General features: G+C 34.4%; 5 protein-coding genes across 7 annotated transcripts in view; 3 read left to right on the forward strand and 2 right to left on the reverse strand.

Annotated features, from left to right (window-relative positions):
* The first annotated feature begins 1275 nt into the window (after positions 1-1275).
* On the forward strand, positions 1276-4259 carry NUCB1 (Nucleobindin 1). 3 transcript variants are annotated; one of them, XM_066294917.1, is made up of 10 exons: positions 1276-1434; positions 1528-1876; positions 1943-2123; positions 2178-2471; positions 2524-2736; positions 2790-2930; positions 3331-3435; positions 3492-3554; positions 3603-3761; positions 3819-4259. In XM_066294917.1, the coding sequence occupies exons 2-10, from the start codon at positions 1596-1598 to the stop codon at positions 3867-3869; spliced, it is 1488 nt and encodes a 495-aa protein (XP_066151014.1). In that variant the 5' UTR covers positions 1276-1434; positions 1528-1595; the 3' UTR covers positions 3870-4259. The 3 variants fall into 3 exon arrangements, with proteins under 3 accessions (XP_066151014.1, XP_066151012.1, XP_066151013.1); XM_066294915.1 differs by having other exon boundaries at positions 3492-3761; XM_066294916.1 differs by having other exon boundaries at positions 1288-1434; positions 1510-1876; positions 3492-3761.
* Snup (snurportin-1) lies at positions 3876-5755 on the reverse strand. Its single transcript, XM_066294918.1, has one exon. The coding sequence runs from the start codon at positions 5572-5574 to the stop codon at positions 4480-4482; it is 1095 nt and encodes a 364-aa protein (XP_066151015.1). The 5' UTR covers positions 5575-5755; the 3' UTR covers positions 3876-4479.
* Positions 5756-5899: 144 nt separating this feature from the next.
* On the forward strand, positions 5900-8368 carry AspRS (aspartyl-tRNA synthetase). The gene is made up of 8 exons (XM_066294913.1): positions 5900-6037; positions 6147-6306; positions 6524-6782; positions 6836-7013; positions 7067-7161; positions 7216-7349; positions 7408-8025; positions 8092-8368. The coding sequence occupies exons 2-8, from the start codon at positions 6174-6176 to the stop codon at positions 8253-8255; spliced, it is 1581 nt and encodes a 526-aa protein (XP_066151010.1). The 5' UTR covers positions 5900-6037; positions 6147-6173; the 3' UTR covers positions 8256-8368.
* A 408-nt stretch (positions 8369-8776) lies between these two features.
* On the reverse strand, positions 8777-13922 carry Vap33 (VAMP-associated protein 33kDa). Its single transcript, XM_066295142.1, has 5 exons — positions 13764-13922; positions 10393-10545; positions 10037-10332; positions 9810-9987; positions 8777-9722 (listed from the first exon to the last, which is right to left on the reverse strand). Exons 1-5 carry the CDS (start codon positions 13819-13821, stop codon positions 9685-9687), a joined length of 723 nt encoding a protein of 240 aa, XP_066151239.1. The 5' UTR covers positions 13822-13922; the 3' UTR covers positions 8777-9684.
* A 359-nt stretch (positions 13923-14281) lies between these two features.
* sm (smooth) overlaps positions 14282-21811 on the forward strand; it is an 88703-nt gene continuing 81173 nt past the window's right edge. The window contains exons 1-2 of the mRNA XM_066295161.1: positions 14282-14430; positions 17242-17349. Coding sequence (XP_066151258.1) covers positions 14362-14430; positions 17242-17349 — 177 coding nt within the window. The 5' untranslated portion in view covers positions 14282-14361. The remainder of the gene's footprint in view (positions 14431-17241; positions 17350-21811) is intronic.

The raw sequence follows: 21811 nt of genomic DNA on the forward strand, positions 1-21811 counted from the left end.
ACTGGCGCACTCTCTGGATTCAAATTCGAATCAAGAGATGTGGCGCTATTTCCCAGATATTGAAAGTGTTCTGTTTCATTTTAAAAGTTATTCGATTTTCTGAGTACTTAAATGACACAGTCACGTAACAGAACAAAGTTCCGGCTTCTTGGCAATAAACATAAAATTTTAGTAAAAAAATTCACCTTGAAAAATCCGAAAACTCATTCTTACCACAAAACATCTTATGAAAGTCAGTTTCAATAATATTTCAGAAGGTATAAATAAGAAAAATAGGAAAATTTTAGTAGGTCTGAAGAACCTTTGAATTATTAAACTTATCGACTATTTTCCGTGATTTGTCACGTGACCGCGAACCGATTTCTTATTGGATCGATGCTCAATTTTTCTTTGACCTACCTCTTTGACGAGATGCACATTAGTGCTTCCGCCCTTAGGAGATAACATTGGTACTATCTCACAGAATTGTGGATTCATTTTCTATAATATTTTAGTTATATTGCATAACGGTTGATCATTAAAAAAAATTTACGTAATAATAATATATTTCATTAAAAAATCATTAAAAAAAATTACGCAATGGGCAGCACACCGTAACCGTAGAACTTTGATTAAGCCATTTACTATCAAATGATATTCGAACTTCTATTTGAATTTTTTTAAATTAATGATTACGTTTTATTTGCAGTAACTCAAATATCGAAGAAAATCTAGTTTCATTGCAGTAAGGCAGTATCAATATTATCATCGGGAGGGCGCGGACGTTATATAGTGCACATTCGCTGAGAGGTGCGAAAAAATTTATCATCGATTCAACGAGAAATTCATTTTCGATCACGTGACACATGAAAATGGCCGCCAAGTTTAACGATTTGTAGGTTTTACAAATAATTTCCAATCAAGAATTAGATTTTGTAGATGAAAATGACAATGTTATTGAATTCTTTTATTTCATTTTAAAGTAATTTCTCTTCTATATATAACTACTTTTAGGAGATAGTCTATGTAGGAAAATTGGTCCCGCGTTGGCTTGTGCCTAACAAAAAACAAGGAACTTTTGCTCTAAAAATCATTTTTAAATGGGAAAACTCAAATCTTACGAAGTTCCATACTAACTTATCACTTTAAAAACATTTTTAATCGTAAAAGTTGAAAAATGCTTCCAGAAGCCGCAACCCAATTAAAACTTGGCGGATATCGGTTGTTTGTCACATGACTTGAGGCAGATAACCATTGGCGCGATATTTAAACTTTAATGACCCGGACATTGACATTTGACGGCCTTCTTGTGACGTCAAAGCATTTGATTTGGTTTGGTGATGATGTGTTCTTTAAGAAAATAAATTAAAAATTAATCATTTGGAATAAACATTTTATCAATATATCTGGTATTTATTGCTAAATGTTTATGTTCCTGATGTCATTTAATTAATGGTAAGTTTCAAAAATTTATTTCCAAGTTTAAACTACTGAGAAATACAATTTCATTACTTTCTCTGTCATTTAAAGCATTTTCTTAATTTTCAGCAAACTAGTTAAAACCTACACAAAATTCTCTAAAAAAAAAACGAAAATCTGAACTCGAGCCCTACAACATGCAAACCAAATTTGCTGTCCTACTATTTACATCTCTGTTGCAAACTTGCTTTGCACCTCCTGTGACCCAAAATGTTAAGGAAAATGAATCACCGCCAGATTCAGGATATGGTGGTCTAGAGGATTACATGGAGTATCATAGATATCTCAAAGAAGTGGTTAATGCTTTGGAATCTGATCCAGACTTCAGACAGAAGTTAGAGAAGGCTGATGAAAAAGAAATTAAATCTGGGAAAATAGCTGATGAATTGCAGTTTGTGTCCCACCACGTTAGGAGCAGGTAAGCAGTTATAACTTATAATTTATATGTATATACATTTTTTCTTTACCTAATTGTGGTTTCTAGACTGGATGAAATTAAGAGAGTTGAGCTGCAACGTCTCAGAGCACTTGTAGAGATGAAATTACAATTAGAAGGAAATGGAAATTCAATAGATGAAGATCCAACTCATCATCACTTGGATCACAGCAACCCTCATACTTTTGAAATTGAAGACTTAAAAAAATTGATTAAGCAGACCACCCAGGCACGGTTTGTTCATTGATTTTAAGATCCCTTATTTTGAGTAGAAATATTGCAGGATTTAGCTGAAGCTGACAAAATGAGAAGAGAAGAATTTAAGCATTATGAGCTTGAAAAGGAGTATCAGAAACAGGAGAAATTGAATCACACCAATGGAAATGAAAGGGATAAATTGGAACATGAATTCCAGGAAATGGAACAGAAGCACAAAAAACATGAGAAATTGCATGAGCCAGGACATAAGGCTCAATTGGAAGAAGTGTGGGAAGAGCAGGATCAAATGCAACAAGAGTTTGATCCAAAAACTTTCTTCATGTTGCATGACATTGATGGCAATGAACTTTGGGATCAGGTATTGAAATAGAATTAAAATGTTAATTGTTAACATCAAGGTTTATTTTTAGGAAGAAGTTAAAGCTCTCTTTATAAAGGAATTAGATAAAATGTATCAACAAGGAGCTCCAGAAGATGACATGAGAGAAAGATTTGAAGAAATGGAGAGGATGAGAGAAAGTGTGTTTAATGAAATGGATACCAACAGCGACGGATTCATTGATTTCAGAGAGTTTTTAAGGCAAACCAAAAGCAATAATTTCAAGCAAGATCATGGGTGGCAGGTAATGTAAAATTTAGACCTGTTTAAGTAGATTTATAAGCAAGCCATTTTTAGGGCTTAGATGAACAGACAAAACCATACAGTGATGAGGAACTACAAGAGTATATCAGGCAACATCATGCAGTTAATCAGATGCCTCAGGCTGGTTATGTTCCTATGCAGCAGTTGCAACATCCTGCAGGATATGTGCAACAGGTATGATTTTTGTTTTGGGAAAAAAATTAATGAAATAAAATCAAGAAATGTCAGAAATCATCATTATAAACTCAGATGTAAAAATGGTTTTCCAAAAGTCTGCAAACTCTGCATTTATGTCACTATCATTGGACTAATAGTCATGTACGGGGCTAAAGTCTATGCATATATTTAAATTTGGTGTCCTGCCCTATGTACTATGGGTATTATAAATGTATCTATTGTGTGATATAAGTTTTCACCCAATTCAACTATAGCTGCAATATCGGTTTTAAAAAAATTTAACCGATATCAGTAACGTTCTTTTAATTGTAATTAGAATAAAAAAAAGGTTATTTCTTCCAAGTGACCAACCTATCAAATAGCAGTTGAGATAGCTATCTTTTCAAATATGTTTCAGGCACCCTCTGGTGCTTACCAAGTACCACCTAGAGGGTATCAGCAAGTGCCATCACATCAACAGTTCCAAGCAGGCCAAATGCCACAAATGCCTCCACAACCTTTGGTAAATTTTTATAATATCTTTGCAACACTTGTAATATATCTTATGTCCAAAAAAAGGACTTGAACACCAATGAAATTCATTCTGGACAACCTCTACAACACCAACAGCAACAACCACCCCAATATCAACAGCAACAACCACCCCAATATCAACAGCAACAACCACCTCAATATCAACAGCAACCGCCTCAATATCAACAGTCGCCTCAGCTATCGCCACAATACCAACAATCTCCGCCACAAGCTCATCAAGTACCTCAAACTAATGCTCAAAAGCAGCCTCCTAATCCGCAGGTCAATATTGATCCTCCAATAGTTGAACATCAGGTATAATTTTGTGCTGTATTATTGTTGTTAAAAAAGTTAATTCGATTTTCATTTTAGCCGCAACAGAACGCAATGCCTCAACAAGCAAATGTTCAAAAGCAAGTTTAATAAACATTTAATTTTTGCATTTATTGAATTTCTATTTATTGTGATAAGCTAGCATTTAACTTAATTTAAAAAAATACTATGTTGTTGGTCTTTAATGTTATTTATGTCATCTCGATTTCGAATAAATGATATGATTTACCTAATTATTTTTTAACTATAACAAAAATTAAATTGTTTGCAGTACATAGATAATATTTAAAACTTTTAAAGTTTGGAACTGCTAGTGTTTATGCAGAAATGCATACAATGGATATGAAATAAGTACTAAAATTGTTTTGTGGCTTTTCCATTAATTGTAATTGATTATTATTAAGAGATAAGGATATAAATTAAGCATAGTCAAAAAATGAAACATAAGGAATAAATAAATATAAAAACTTAGCCATTGCAGTCTGTGGAATTATTCAATTAGATAAAGTTTGATTTTTAAACACTTTCATATTTAATAATTCTTTTATGACAGTTTGTAACTTGGTAATAGACACATAATCAGAGAATTAACGTTTTCCTATCAATATTGGATACTTTTAAGATTCCTAAATAAACTTTAAAAATTACAAACATTATAAAGAAAAATTACAGAAATATATTAAATGACACAAAAAGCTAATTAAGAGATATCCTCTGATATATCAATAATTTTTTTCTCCTTTTTTTCCTTAAATCTTCCACTGTCCCACTTTTGACATTGTTTTTTAAACCATTCTGCAAAAGATTTCTCAACACTTTCATAGCCTTCAGGCTTTTTATCCATTAGTTCTTGGGGAACATCAATTCCTAGTTTTTCAGGTATCATGTAGCAAAAAAGCCAACCAAATAGAGGAGTTATTGTGAATACATAATCTGCCTCCTTGTGATAAAATACTAATCCATTAAGTAAGACTTCCTCACCAGAAGCGGCAAAAAATTTCTGGTGCAATTTGTCCTGAATTATTGGTTTCTCAGCAGGAAATGAGGGTAAAAGTGAAAGTGATATTCTAGATTCTGTTTCTATCAAATTGGGATTATCCTTGAAAATATTATCTAACCAATAAAAGCGGAAAGTAGTTTCATGCTCCACTAGTGACATTTTATTCCAATGTAAGCAATCTAGTATAAATATTGTTCTGGTACCCTTGTGGTAAATACCATCCAATGCAGTAATTGAATTGCTACTATCACAAATTTGTAATCCACCTCCAGGCAGATTGGATGGGAAGTCACAGAGGGTTGCCCCCCTTATCATCATATATGTATTGTTATTTTTGGCAAGCACCAATACTCGAATACCTTCTGGGGCTAATTTGACAAGCCAGTTGTCTTCTAAATCACTTGGAACTTCAGAAAACCATTCAGAGAGCATAAGACTAAAATCACAATATTTTTTAGATTTTCGCTTGCGTTTCCATATATTTTTCATGACATAATGATCGCTTTCCGTTTCCATTTCTTCTGAACATTCTACAAGCTCAGAAGGATATTCTTCCGCGCATTTTTCCATTTCTTGATCTTTGGTCTCATCTTCAGCATATAGTTCTGTGAAGTTTCGATATCTATCGACGATACTGTGACGTCTTTGTATCTGTTCTTCGAGTAGAAGCTCCCTTCTTTGCTGCTGGGACAACTGGGGTCCTTTTCCGGTGTTTTTGTACAAAAAGGAGTGCGCTGAAGCAATTTCTGGTGCTTCTCCTGATGTATTAAGAGATTGTGTTGGTATTTCGGTCATTGCAGTGGAGTTGTGTTAAAGGAGTTTAGATGTTAATCTTTGAAATCAAGGTTTAGAAATCTAATAACAAACAAATTTAACAAACAGCGACAAGAAGATTTGAATTTTGAAATTTAGTAGGAACTTTTTTAGGTTATGTCAGGTTTGGTAAAAAGTATTGATCTATTTAAAAGTTCACACCCATGGAGACTTATAGTTATTAGGCAGGTGCCATCTGACACTACTGCTTGTTAAATTTGTGAGTAAGAAAGAGATAACGAACTTAAATACATCATGTCGCAACGTTGCCAGAGTCTTCTAAAATTCTTCAACTCAAAAAATAATTTTAATACTCATCGATAGTGACATATGAGGTTATGTTTGTTTTTCTTTTTTAAAAAATTTTTCATTTCCATGTGGGTTTTGATTTTCCCGGTGTGCCTTCATTATAATTTCCTTTGATTTGGGCGCATAAATTATTACAGTAAGTATTTAATTCGAATTCGATCTTAATTGCGTGGTATTCTACACAATACCACTTACTAAATGGCTGACGAAATTCAATGCAATGTTATCTTTTGGAAATTATCAAGATAAAACCCTTTTAAAAGCTTCACAAAATGGTTGAAGACACCGAGAAAGCTGAGAGCAAAAAGGCAGCGAAAAAGGAAGCCAAGAAAGCTGAAAAAGCTGCCAAGAAAGCTGAGCACAAAGTTCAAAGTGGAAAGAGTGAAGGAGAAGCTCCAGCTGAAGGTAATTTACTAAAATCTATGATACTAATATCTTTTAAGTGAGTGTTCTTATTAAATATGCAAGCATAGAAAAGTTTATGAAAGTATAAGTGAAAATCAACAATATAGTGTAAAGGTGCTACAACTTAAAATTTTAATTTGCTTAGTTAAAAAATATTTTTTCTTATAACCCTCAAGCACCAATATTTAGTCAATGCCTTAATATCTCCCCCTTTTAGAGGATGTTTCGATAGGCAAATATGGAAACCTCCCTTTAATCAAATCTGACCCCACAGTTCTAAAACACACTTTCACTTACATCAAAGACCTAACTAAGCATTTGACTGGAAATACTGTGTGGGTAAGGGCTAGACTTCATACTAGCCGAGCGAGAGGCAAGCAATGTTTTATTGTTTTGCGACAAAGGGAATTTACTGTTCAAGTTCTTATCAATGTATCAGAGAATGTGTCAAAAGCAATGGTCAAGTTCTCCAGCAAGTAAGCCATTACACTAAAATAATAAAACTTTTAATATAAGAGGTTACTTCTAGTATTTCTAAAGAGAGTATTATAGACGTTGAGGCAACAGTTGTGGAGGTACCATCAGGAGTGGCTGGTTGCAGTCAGTCTCAGGTGGAATTAGTTGCGTCACAAATTTGGATTGTTTCAGCCTCATTCCCACAGCTGCCTTTGCAGATTGAAGATGCTAGTAGGCCTGAAAAACCTGGAGTAATAGTATCATTTTTTCTTCCATTCATATTTTAAAAAATCTGTAATTTCAGGAACAAGACTCCTTGAATATTCGTGTTAATCAGGATACAAGGTTGGATAATAGAGTATTGGATTTAAGGACTGCCACTAGTCAGGCTATATTTAGGTAAATTCATTTATTTATGCATTTTGTTTGTTAAAATTAATATTTCTCATACAGACTAGAAGCAGGGGTTTGTAAACTGTTTCGAGATATTTTAACCAGCAAAGGATTTGTTGAGATTCATACGCCAAAAATTATCCCTGCAGCCTCAGAAGGAGGAGCCAATGTTTTTACAGTGAGTTATTTTAAAGGTAAACAGCCAGAAAACTTAATCATTACAAAGTTTATAAAGAATTATTTACATGATAGGTTCAGCATATCTAGCTCAAAGTCCTCAATTGTACAAGCAAATGGCTATAGCCGCCGATTTCGAGAAGGTCTTTACTATTGGTGCGGTGTTTAGAGCGGAGGATTCTAATACTCACCGACATTTAACCGAGTTCACAGGTCTTGATTTAGAAATGGCTTTCCAGTATCATTATCATGAAGTCATGTTAACTATCGGTGATTTATTTACCAATATATTCAAAGGGCTGCGTGATCATTATAGCAATGAAATAGCCCTGGTTGGGCAGCAGTATCCCGCAGAACCATTCACGTTCCTAGACCCTCCTCTGGTGCTTCAATACACAGAGGGGAGAAGAATGCTTAAAGAAGCTGGGGTTGAAGTTGGTGAAGATGAGGATTTGAGCACTTCCGTGGAGAAATTATTAGGAAGATTGGTTAAATTTAAGTACGACACGGATTTTTATATATTGGACAAATATCCGTTAGCTGTAAGGCCATTTTATACAATGCCAGATCCTTTGAACCCGAAGTCATCTAATTCCTACGATATGTTTATGAGAGGTGAGGAAATTCTGAGCGGGGCTCAGAGGATCCATGATCGCCTGTTGCTTACTGAAAGGGCTAAACATCATGGAATAGGTAAGAATAATTCTAATGCTCATGTTTAGGTATGTTGATTAAACCACTATGTTGTGTTTGATACAGATATATCGACTATTGCTTCGTATATCGACGCCTTCAAGTATGGTTGTCAGCCCCATGCGGGTGGTGGAATTGGGCTTGAACGAGTCGTGATGCTTTACTTGGGCCTGGATAATGTGAGGAAAACTTCAATGTTCCCTCGTGATCCTAAAAGAGTTACTCCGTGAAATTATTAAAATTGGTGGGGATTTGGGAAGACTATACTTTCAAAATACATCGCATATTAAAAATGTAATTGCTTTATAGTGACCAATAGATTTTGTTATATGGTTTTATCAAATTGCGTTTTATTTTATTTTTTCAAAAATATGGAAAAGCATCCACAATAGTTACACGTTTCAGCATTTTTTACGAATTTCTAATATTGGAATTAAAAAAAAAAAAAAAGATAGCATCACTTCTTTAAATGTATTTTCCAAGTTCCGAACTTTATAACTATTATTTATGATGTATGGCCGCGATTAATTTTGAAACTTTGAGTGTTTTTGATTAGCAACAAGAATAATCGATTCCTGTGTTTGAACAAAAACAAATTATAAAGCACCATACGGTATAATTATCTACCTGAAAACTAAGACGGAGGATGCATGAGTATTCTTAATAGAGTTATCAGTCTAATATGGATCTGCAATCTAATAAATTTTCAACGTTATTCCTGGGAAATATGAAAACAATAAAAGGGCAAAAGCAACTTTCCAAACATTTATATTTTCCAAATCTAGAAATCGAGGATTATACTCATCTAAAACACTAAACCTTTACTCTTGTTTACAAATTAAAAACTTAAAACCTTTTAAACATTAAAGCGCATGTCCTAATAACAAAAAAAAAAAACAAATTAAAATGCGACAAATCCAGGCCTAGTACAATAAGCCCCCAGTACATTGTTTCCTCACCCTGATACCTACGTCTAAGTGGGACTTGAGGGGGAGACCAGTTTCGTCTTTGGCGCAGATTAGTTTTCGTGACGACACCGACAGAAAATAGTGTAATATGCTTCGGATGAGTGTGATTAACATTAAAACTCAACATTTTGAGAGTAATCTTAACTAGGAAAGTAGCAAGATTCGTTTCCAGTAACACATCGTTCATTAGAATTATACAACATAAATTTAAAAACAAGAATTGGCCTCGTACATATGGAGAGGAAAATAACAACCTAGCGAAGCCACAGGATATTAAAATGTTTTTGGAACGCGCATCCCAACTTGATTAAAATAATAGTGCACTATAGCAGATCTGCCACCCCAAATTTTCATACAGGTTAGGTATAGTAAGCTGACTATCGAGAATTGTTATTAATTATAAGCTCGGAGGCGAAACTTTGCAAGTATTTACATTTCCTATAAGTTTGTTGTTTTAAAAATAAGATTCGTAGAAATTACTGTCCTCAAATTATTATTTATAGTTACACAGACACTGTAACGCCAGCTGAACAGTTGGAAACATCAAAAATTTGTATGTTTATTATGGTACATATTATTTTAAGTATAATGGGTAAATTTTGTTGTCGTTTAGATGCGTTCTTTAAAAGTATCCATTTTTTAAATAAATAATATACAATACATGGGTGACGAAGGAGCGCCAGGGATTTTTTCAAAGCAAAAATTTCCCAAACAAAATGCCCATCACACCTGAAAAAAAAAAACAATTCAAGGCTGGTAAAATCCCTTTCTTCGGAATTGATTATAGTGAAATTAGATGCTATTTCAACGACTCACCTATAACTACTGCTATAAAAATTAAACCCATCATTGAAGGGGATTGCTCTAGCCGTGGTTCAGGTGGCGCATATCGGTTTGGGGCTAGGCCTCTTTGATTCATCAATGCCATTTTTTCTTCTTTTAAAAGCAATATTTCTTGTCGCAGCTCACTTTCCAGCTTCTGCAACTGATTCACCTAAACAAAATATAAGCTGTAAAAAAATAACTTTCAAACTTTAACATACTTCTGAAGATGGTTGACTCTTTTCGGGCTTCTTAGCATGATCGTCTACTTTACTATCGGAATTATCCACTGAATGAACAGTGGCAGTCACCTCTCCGCCAGTGGCACCACTGGGCTGCTCCTGCGTCGGGACCTCAAAGACACATTTCAGCTTTGAGTCCATCAAGTGCTCCGGTAAGACTTCCTTCCAGAGATTTTCTACACTGACATCCCCAATCTCGGGGAGAAATACAGTTTGCACCATGAATTTATGCTTGTTTTTCTCCGTGGGGTCATATAGGAATGGTTGGAGACAAACTGGAATTTCACCAAGGTTGTAAGAAGTTTGGAAGAACTGGATGGGTGATGAGTACTCACTGGCTATCTGTGTCGTCTCGCCGGGTTGCAGCACACCCGAGTTGGGTCTGACACAATATTTTTTGGGAGCGGTTGTTTTAATTTTAAACATAACTCTTTTGTCTGAGGGATTGGTTAATTTCATGAAGCTGGTAACTGGTTGACTGAAGGGTCCTGAAAAATAATAGAAAATAAGGAAACGGGAGTGCATTGCGTTTCAGCAAAGGTTCTTTTTGAACAAAATTTTATTTCAACAAAGTAGTCGAGCGAATTTTTTTAGGACAAAAGTCAAAAAATAAACAAAAGGGCGTACATAAGGGGCAAATTGCCGAGGTATTTTGGTGCATAAAAACTTCAACAGCAATCCACCCCTTGGACGTCTACCCTAAGCAGCAATTGCCTCTGTATAGGATACAATCACAATTTGTCAAATATCAAAAACTGCTAAAGTTATGTGCAGTAAGAACATAGTTCATATATTTAAATACTCTCCAAAATCAAAAAATGCAGGAAAATACCGTATGTTACATTTTAAAAGAAACAAATTAACGTCTATTTGCGTTATAATCGGAAATACTCTCCGTGGCCTTTGGCGCACCATAACTTTTCAGATCAATATTTTTGTAGTTTGTCCATAATGGACGTATAAACGCCAACCATCCAAATGATTTTAATAAAATAGTAAATTAAAGAAGATTTTGTGTGATGAATCTTACTTACCTACAACGTAACAGCATAAAAGAATATTTATGCAATTGGTTGGTTAACTATGTGATAAGGGCTTGATAGTTACTTTTAAAGAAATGTAAATAATTTTATTTACATTTAACATTAATTTAAAGCGAATTCCATCGAGAAAAATTGTGTAAAAATACAGGTCCGTACGAAACGTACCAATAGAATTTGCCATTAATTTTCATATTTCAATTATAAGTTTAGGTATAAGTTTACTCCGACCCTGTTTCACTCAAAGCTTAATAACAGTGCGCCCCTGTCTTCGCTCACACAATTGGGGCAACGTTGCCAGTTTAACTGAACGCGTTGTTGAATCTGCTTCCCGCGAAATCGCAAGCGATCAGCTGATGTGCGTTTTTAAAAACGACTCCGACAATCGAAAAATGATTGGAATTCGAGTCACCAATTTTTATTCTGAACCCTTTAGAAAATTGTAGCTTTAGAACACAGCGAACCTTAGTGTTGTTTCCAATTTTCCTCTTTTTATGTGGGCGCTTTTGTGAAATCCTCGATAGATTCTTGTCGTAATGCTTTGCACTTTTTTGTTGTGTGTTTGGTAAAATTCATCAAGGATCAAGGGATATTGTGTTCTTTGATACGCTTGTTTTTTCTTTGAACCCCCATACCTCCATTTTGCGTATTCGTACAAGTTAAAAAATATTTTCATTTTTGTTTCAGATGTATTTTCCCAATACCTAATACCCATGCCTTCCATACAACCCAATTTATTTTTCAAGGAACATTAATCTCTTTCCTCTTCCAATTTGAATTTAGCAAATACCACCTATCATTTTTAGTACCAACGCTTCATTTCCTGTCAAATTGCATGTAAAGAAACTTACAACAAAGGTCAATTATCAGTAAGTGCTTCTATTAATTAAGAAAGTGTTTCATATAACTGTTGTCCTTACTTCAACCGTTGGTTAAGCTTAACTGTAGACTGAAAAACACTTCATGTGCCAGTTAGTTGTAAACCGGCAGTTGTCGCTTTCTAACTAGACATTAAACCACTGGTTTTTAGAAGAGTAGAAACACAAACATCCGTTTCTTTTTAAATACAATGTGACATCTTTTAAGGACATCTTGTTCTCCATTGATTGCTTCATCGCATTTTGGTATTTAATCGAAGGATGGTACTGCAGTACGCACCAACTAAATATCTATTTTCCTTTCATAACAATACATGACTGTTGCGAATCATCGCTATATTTACGAAAATTGTCAGATGATGTTATAGTAAGTATAGTAACCCATTGAAAAACATATAATTATTTGATTTGCGGCTACTAGATCGAGGCACTGGCAATTTTACTTAAAAGATAATTTCCATGGAGGCCATAAAACTGACCTATAGGTTGTCTGTTCCATTTCCATACGATGCCTTTGCTCTATTTACACTTGGTGTGAGGTCTCAAGGCTTTATCAAGGACGTTTCCCAATAGGATTTTTATTATAGTAAAATTTCTATTTTGCTTAAGAAGTTACTGTCTTACCATGACTGACAAGATAAGTCAGATACTGACGTTTTAGATTATAATCAAATTAAATGTTACTCTTATCATAGAGAAATATTGTTTAGTAGTAACAATGACAAAATAAAATATTTAGTACAAAATTTTGTTCGTGCAGTATACTTCAGCTTACATTTCCTGAAAACAATCCCCTTTAAATTTTTTTTTCACATAAATGGTGAAAAAAATGAGACATAAATACATTGATATAAGTTGAATGGTGTCTTCTACATGATATAACCCAAAAAAATAAAAATGCTGGGTCGATTTTTATGGTTATCCAAAAAACAAAAAACTGATCATAAGATGTAGTATAAAGTAAGGTATAAAATTTTCCATAATCAATATAGTAACGATGAAGTAAGATATGTTTATGACCAGTAGGTAATAGATATTCTTGTTTTGTTAAGTTTGCTATATTTACAGAAATAATGTTGGGACTTTTGAACAATTTGCAAAAGTCAATCTAAAAGATGAAATAAGAATTATATAGATTCTGTATAAAAATTTAATTGTATTTTGTGCATTTTCTTTGCCCACCTATCATGTGTTCAACTATTCAATTTGAAGCACTTGTTTCTATTTGAAAATTGTTCTGCTACTATGAGACATTTATGTCAGTAATATTTAATTGAAATTGTCTGTTTGTCAACTAAGTAAATTTAACTCAAGACTCATACAATCAGTTGACTAAAACATGATTTTTTGTGTATACAATTTACATGTCTAGTGGGTTCCGAGATATATTTGGCTGGCAATATTGGAATTAATTTATTTGCATCTTCACATTTACAACATAATTTTAAATGTGTTCAAGGTAAAAGCGAGTAATTATACAGGTATTTGTCCCATATTTTAGGACTTTGGAATTGTAAATTAAAAACCATTTAAATGAAGGTGAATATTAATTTTATACTAGGACACATGGAACAGGGTGGTTACAGCACTTGTGGGGTTGCCATACCCACTGACACGGAAATCGTCCTAATTTGGGGACGACTTTAACGATTTTCGAAGCATTGTCCGAAAAGGTATTTTAATACGAAAATCCGTTTTAGAGTTGCTTGAAACCTTATCAAACGCTACTATTTATGAGTGATGTTGGAACACATTTCCTGCGTGAAAAATTAACCGTGGTGTTCTCACCTACAAACTTGAGCTCCGTCTGGGGCTCGATTTGGAGTACTTGCTCTTGCTTCAACATTATTTCAGTTCCAGCACTCAAAAACCACGAAAAATACACTAAAAAAACCGATTTTCCAACGTTTCGATGACAGATCTCAGTTATAAAGCACTTTCTGACAGGGAGGTTAGACGCACGCGCAAAGATGGCGATTTGAGATGTTTACGCCAATCCGCGACAAGTATCTGAGTATGATGTAACAGTTCGCTACAATTAATTCTATTACGTCGCGGAGTTCCAAGAGGGCGCTATGACATCTCTAATAGAAATTAATGTATTTCATTAATTGAAGATAAAATTACAGTAAACTTTATAATTTATGGAAACAAAACATTTCATGTGCACGAGGTAGATATCTGTAAGGTGTACTCTAAACTGATAACGATTTTAAACTGAAAGTAAAACTTATTCACCTCTAGATGTCTCTGCAATTATGAAAAAAAAACTAAATATCTGGCTACATCGGCGACTTGAGGAAAAATCGACAATCGGCTAGTTTTGCGCGTGCCTTGTCGGTGGAAAGTCGGATATTTGGTCCTAGAGTGATCTGTTTGTTTCAAAATGGCGTTCAACGGAGACGGGCCCCACACCAAAAGACAGCGCACAGATACCGACACTGCAAATAACAGAGTAAGTACCCTTTTTCTCTATTTGAATACTGTTAATTCTGTGCTACACTTAAGACAGCTTGGTATGTTAGGTTAGGTTAGGATTGATAACCCTCGTAAAGCGAATAGCAACCCTCTTAATATATTTTCATTAGAGGAATCGAGATAATTGCTTTTTAAGTTTTTATGCTTTAAGGGTTTTATACAGGGTTTTTAGTGGCAACAAATACATACACATTTAACAAATTTGGAATTAAAAAAAAAAACAACTCAATTGTTCAAGTTGCCATTTTGATTAAATGTCAAATAGTAAATTCAAGGCCTGATAAATTTAATAAAATAAGAGATTAAAAGAAGCGGAGAGCTCAAATATAAAATAAGTAAATAAATCCATGTATTACATGATTGTCTAATGTATCATGTTTATTTACACTCCGCCATGCAAGAGATTTTGTCTATGCATTGTGGTCTATACAGAACTTTTATCTGGACGGGCTGTCATATGGTACATGTTTTATATACTTATTTAAAATGCCCTCCATAAACTATTTTACAATGGTTGAGCACAATGTAAAAAGAAAACAACAATATATCATATATAATGTATCAATTCAAACACATCAATAATAGTGTATGAGTAGTCGCGGGGGGCACCCGTCTATTCGCCCTTTAAAATTGAATAAATTAGATCAATCAAAATTATCAGAAATTACCCTCAAAAATTGATATTTGAATAGAAATAAACATTCCCGAATATAGCATTTAAATTGTAAGCCCAATTATTCAGTTTGGGCACCAGTCAAAATTGCTGAACATTATAATCAATAACTGTTAATTTCCTTTTAATGTAATATCCAGGTGATCTCTCTCAAAACAATTCATTTGCACCAGGACACATATATTAAAATTGTTTCCAAAATCCATGGGGAAAACTAAGGTGAAAACAGATCTTTAAAACGCTAAAATGTCTTTCCCTCACGCTTTCTTTACTCAGGAATTTGCGAGCACAAAGTAGCACTTTACCTTACCGCCTGTGTGCTGTGAAAAGGTTTGCTAGATGCAAATCAAAGTGGCCTGTATCAGTGTCAAAGCCTTTTGTGGGTATTTAACATTGACATGCGTGCGGTAAAACTTGTTACCGCTTACTAATATTTAATTCAACCTACAAATGACAACAAAGTTAACACCCATATGCTCATAGAGGAAAAATATCCTGAAAGCGTGAAAGTTTCATTTTGTTTTATACAAGGTGATCAATTTTATAATAGCTATCAAATTATCAATAATTTGTCAAATGGTAGATTGCTTAAACTGAACTGAATATTTCAAGATATGGAAACGTCACGATGGGGTCAAAATTATCGATAATCGAAGAATGTTTTCTTTCCGAAATAGCCCTGAATACCATTCTCCATTCAAGCAAAAGTCAACTGAAAATTTCATATTTTGGGGAAACAATTTGTTTAAATTCAATTAAATGTTTCTGAAACAAGACAAATGGCTCAAAATCAACGTAAGCACACATCGAATATGGGTTCCAAAGGAGTTTGAAAAAAAATGGATGATTTACGAAAGGAATTATGCAGTTCGGAATAATTTCTTCTCAATGTATTCTTACACTATATATCCATAATTGGTTTGTGTTCTCTGTTTTCGAATTTCGAATTTTTGTATGAACTTCGAATAATGTAATTGCTCGAAATAAGTCATAGTGCGTCATTTAGAAATGGGACATTTGTCCTACTGTCCCAGTGTGCTAATATTCAACTGGCCGACAATAGAGGTGATAATTGGAAAAAATGCCAGAGAAAAATGTTTATATATTATATATGACAGGGAATCCCAAGAGGGATCTAAATTTGGTCTGACCCAAAAAACAGTAACTACGTCTTGACCTATACAGAAGGTTTATAGGTTCACAATTTGAACATTCAAATATATGTAGATTTTAAATTGGAGTATTACATGTCTCAAAAACTGAAGTTGGTGTGGATAAAAATAGTCAAGTGTTTTTTGAATTTTTTGATACATGACATCCTATCGAAGTTTCCCAGTCTAGTATCCACCAAAAAAACCATTAAAATTTACATCGTTTCGCCTGAGAATTGAAGCAAAAACGAAGAAGCATAGAAATCTAATAGAGGATCTTCGGGTGCTGCATCTGGTCAACCTTGTTTTGGTTTGATTGGATTGGTCTATAGGGTCGTTGCCCTCGTCGGTTTCAATACCAAGGCTAATGAAAATTACTTCACGTTAGACGTATAGACTTAATATGTAAAATCCTGCCTACTCATCATTTACCATGCAGAAATGTAGTGGTAAGAAAACCAGTAGCATATAAGTAATAGCTCCTCCGGGGAAGTTAATTAATCAATTTTACCGTTCAAATCTAGTCCGGAGGTGATTGAAACCAGTTTTAATTAATGCTGATTTGCTCTAATTCTTATACGCAAATCGTACTTTAATCGCTAAAAAAATTGGCCGAAGGTAAAAATGACTGATGAATTTACTATTTTACTGTCTCTTTTATTTATTTAATGTTGGAAAAAATTACTTAATGAGTCTGCAAGGGTTTGGCTGGCGTGTATGTACATATGGTGGCAAATTTAGCCTAGATCTTAATCTGGCATGAAAAACTCCATTTACTTGCTATTGGTCGTACCTACCGCTTTCAAGGCTTAAGCAGTACTTTCTCAGGTTTAATGCGGGCGAAATATCAGTCGAGCCGGTTTAGAGCTTTATGGTACCGCTTTCGATTAGGTTACCTCATTAGGAACCTGTTAAGTGTGCACACAATAACGTAATATTCTAAAGAATTGGTTTTGTTTTTCAGGGATTCAATGCGTCGTCAGAGGAACCCCGACGGAAAAGACCGGACGATTCAAAGCCAAATCACGTTTTGCTGTTCACAATTATTAATCCCATGTATCCCATCACAGTGGTAAGTAATTAAAAACAAAAAAAAAAAAAAAACTCCCAGAAGAGATCACACGTTTCCATAAAGAAATATGTGCAGAATGACATAATTGGCCCAGTTGTTAAACTCATCGTCCAATTAACTAAGAAAAATATCAAGCCGGCACAATAATGATCAATGATCGTTTTCAAAGGGACCAAAACATGTTCTCATAAGCGAAATGAGTGACAGGTGAGCCAATTACCGCTTAAAAACGGATTTCAAAGTCGGTAAATAAATAGTTTATGAGGAATACCACGTTCAAGTAGTAATCCCTTATCGCAAGTAGTTAAAATCTTCCAAATGCGTTTGTTTGCAAATGAGATAACGTAGTTTACTTAAACAATCACAACTCATATTGTTTGGAGATTAGATTTGAATTATTATTACCCATATTAACTCGGTTGACGATGCTGAAATCTTCGCGTTTCAATCACGGAATAATAGCAGTGTAATTAAGCCCTATTACACAGGTTCATCTGTATCGTACACTCAAGGTTTACTTGCCTGTATAAGGTTTACAGCCGTGAGTTTCTATTGCTAGCTTTAGATGTTCACAAGTGAGTTAAGTTTCTCATAAAGTTGAAAAGAAAATATTTTTTTTCAAATTATATTATTATGCCGATTATTGGAAAAACGTCACGGTTTAACGAAGTTACAATGCATCATATTGATGATTTAATATTTATGCTGCACCTCAATTTGTACACTCGCGCTATTCAATTTATTATCACGTAGTATTTATAGGAAGCTTATACAAATCCTATCTGGATACTTGACAAATTAATACCTACGGCCGTAAACCCCACAGGATCTTTGAAAGCTTTTAGATAGGGTCCCCGCTATTTTTAGTGACGTTTTATGGGAAATAATGGCATTTTTCTAGATTTTCGACACTAACCGCTTTTGATTTATCTGATTTCAGATGATCTTTCTGTAACGCTCTTAAATTAACTGGTCTATAGAGTTTCAAAGCGGAAATCTCGGTCGCTACCACGCTATCTAATAAAAACCGTGACGTTGATGATTAACGATCGGTTTTGTTACATCTTAGATGAGTGGAAATACCTGATAATTTGCGGGAGATGTTGGACTTTTTGTCGATACGGAGGAAAATTAAAAATATAGATGAAGTAGGATAATTTGCCGTTCTTTGAGGCAATTTGGTCAAGGAAGCGGTTCCGTACCCTCGTTGAAAATTCAATTAACCGGCATGAAGCCTACGTCGAACTCGGACGCCTCAATTGGACCTTGGAAATGCAGTTTAAGGTGGTTTTACATCGGAGCACTTTCAATATTGCAGAAATATAACTATCAACATCAAAGGACTAAGTAAATTAGATTAGATTTATCATGAGAACACGGGCGGGAAATTGTCCTTGCGCCGCGCCTTCGAAGATGTATTGTGCCTCAATATCTATTAAGCTACGGAGAGCGTTGCAGACATATAGCGGCCGTAACAGTGCGTCAATAATGCTTTCCAACGGCAATCACGGTCTCGTCTATCGCTATCTATAAAACTGCATGGACTTAAAAAGGTATGTGCAACGTTTTATAGCGTCCGTTTTGTTTACGGTACCGCTTTTCTAGGAAAAGCAGCTTAACGAACTCAGTTACGCCGGAGAAGCTGCCGTTTCCTACGAAAGCGATGCCGTAAAATAGCGGCCGTTATGTGACGTCATTACAGGATGACTCAATTTATGGGGCAGGTCACGGACAGGACAAACATTGTAACATTCAGTTTGTATTGTTTATTTCGTGGTTTGTTTGCGTTGGAGCGCACTGTCAAGTGGCGGTTAAACAATACCGAATTGATATTACAATATTTGATCTGACCGTGACTATATCGTGACCTGACTGATCGATAACACGAATCGTCTTTAAATAATACTTTCCTACGTCTATCACTGTTATGCCGATATTGCTTTTAAAAGTCCGTATGAATGCGAAATGTGCGGGTAACGTTTCATAGCGGCCGCTATATTGAGGCACCACTTCCGCAGGAATTCCTAGTCGAGGGGGGCACCACTGATGAAAATTTTATGTGCGATTATACATGCTAATGGAAATAAAATACATTATTTCTGATGTTGCCGCTATTTCTGTTATTTCCCTATATTTCCGTTTAGTTCTGTGCACCTTCGTTATTTCCGTATATTTCCGCTTATTTTAATCTTTTTTCCACATTTTCGCATATTTTTGATGCGGCATGATTTTGTTAAACAGGTGTCGATAAACATCATTGTGCTGTGCGGTGTGGCTATTTGCGCATGATGCGATTGCGTTTAAAACGTCTTAAGGCTTATTCGAAGAGCAGTTGTTAAATTAAGAGAACTTGTTAATTATTTAATTGCCGTGGAAATTGGAAAAGGTGAAAGGCTTAAAATAATTTTTACGTTTGTAACCTAAAGCAATATATTAACGTGAAATTCATATCATCCTTATACGTGGTTTAATAGAAAAATTTGGCGAACGGAAAAGTATCATATGAAAACGAGAAATACATGTCTCTCGATGGATCTGAAGAAACTAGACAAAAACATTTCTATTATTTTTTAATGTTAAATCAATCATAAAGCCACTAGAGATGTTGGCATGTGGAAAATAATCTATCGATAAAAACGTGCTAAAACTTACATTTCGAATCTTTTATACATGTCACCTGATAGATTTGGATGACCTGAACATAAATTGTTCTACTTTATCGTCGAACCACTAATAAGGCCACTAGAGACGTGTGTATGTGGAAGTCGTTCGATATTGGTAGAAACATGCATACATGCCATTTGATACATCTGGACAAAAGTGCTTCTTTTAGTTTTTATTTTAGAATCACTAATACAGCCGCTAGAGGCGTTCCTATGTGAAAATTGTCCCATAAGGGAACAAAGTACAAAAAAACAAAAATATATATGTATATACGATATTTTAGATAATTATTATATATTATATTATATACGATTATTTTAGTTCGTTAGTGTTGAATGGTTAAATGACAGAATAAAAGCATGTCACAAGTTTTCCTGAATGAACGATAATTTGGGGTGAGTGAAATTGCCGGAGACACATACAACTTTAAAATGATATAAACTGCCTCATTAGTCTGGGGAGCAAATGGAATAGAATTATCTTTGCAGATTTGTCGAAATTTGCGACATGATTATTGGTGGGAATACTAAAATGATGTTCCATTTTGTTTTTTTTTCTAATTTTTCGGGAAGTGTGGAAAATTGCTTTCACTTTTGGGCGTGTTATAGGTATGTTGCAGAATCTCATTTTTTTTGGAAGAATTTGCCGTATAAAGTGAAAGCCCTGTTTTTGGAAAAAATCGAAAAAGGATGGTCAAGGGTGTGCTATACCGGACTTTGGAAAAAAAAGCGAATACTTTCAATTTTATCATGTGTCAAAGTCGTACAACTTATTGTTCTCTATCATTTCAGGCTGATATTGTATGGCCAGTATGTTTATAAACTGCTCACGGAATAGATCAGTACGTTAAAATTTTTGTAACGGTGTTTCGAAAATACCACACTCAAAATTCTTAAATTTAAGATATTTTTAAAAGCTAGTTTTTCTAGAATCAGGGTTGGAGATTAATCTTGAATAAAAGCAAATTTTTTCGCACAGGGCTCTTTCACACAGATCTGCACGCACTACACAGTTGACATTATTTCAACTTCAATTTAATAGTAAGGGTAATTTTCAAATTTTCTTTTGTGTGACATTTTAGTGATTTGGTTGGCGTCTCGGTATGTGGTTGGCGGTTTTCATGTTTTTCTTAAAAAATACAGAGTGTTTTCAAAAACTTTGGGTTTTTTTATAAATTGTTTTGTATCACGATAATCTAATAGATTCATTAATTGGTAAGTCAATGAGTGTTTTACTTACCATCAAAGAATGATGATATGGGTGCATTAAATTCAAGACTCTCATTATAATGACATTTAATAGCCAACTTTTACAATAAATTTATCTTATTAAAATTGATTGCAGTATTCTTGCGAATAGCATAAAAGCGGGTAATGGATGGATTAATACTCAAATTCACACAGTAACAATTCCTGTTGAAGTTTTGTAATTTTCACGTTCCTGACTTTTTTCGTATTACACGTAGGGGAAAAGCGCGAAGAATTTGGAGAACAATTTTTTTTTAGAACTCATCGAGTTTTTGAAAATGTTCGAAATGTGCTAATTCTAGGTAGCACGTACCTGTTAGGCAATGACAAAAACGAAAAACAAAAAGCAACGGATTTAGATTTAGAAACACTCAAAATCTCAAAACCTCTCGAACGCGATTTTTCCTCATCCCAATGGGTATTGAAATCAAAGCTCGTGTTCCCTATTTACGGGAGGAATTGTAAATTCCGAAACACCCACTAGAGATTCAGTATTTTCGGAAATTGTAGAATATACGTATTTAAGCCCTCTTGCGTCAGATTATAGAAGT

This window comes from Euwallacea fornicatus, chromosome 22, assembly GCF_040115645.1.
Source record: "Euwallacea fornicatus isolate EFF26 chromosome 22, ASM4011564v1, whole genome shotgun sequence".
Classification (NCBI taxonomy): Eukaryota; Metazoa; Arthropoda; class Insecta; order Coleoptera; family Curculionidae; genus Euwallacea; species Euwallacea fornicatus.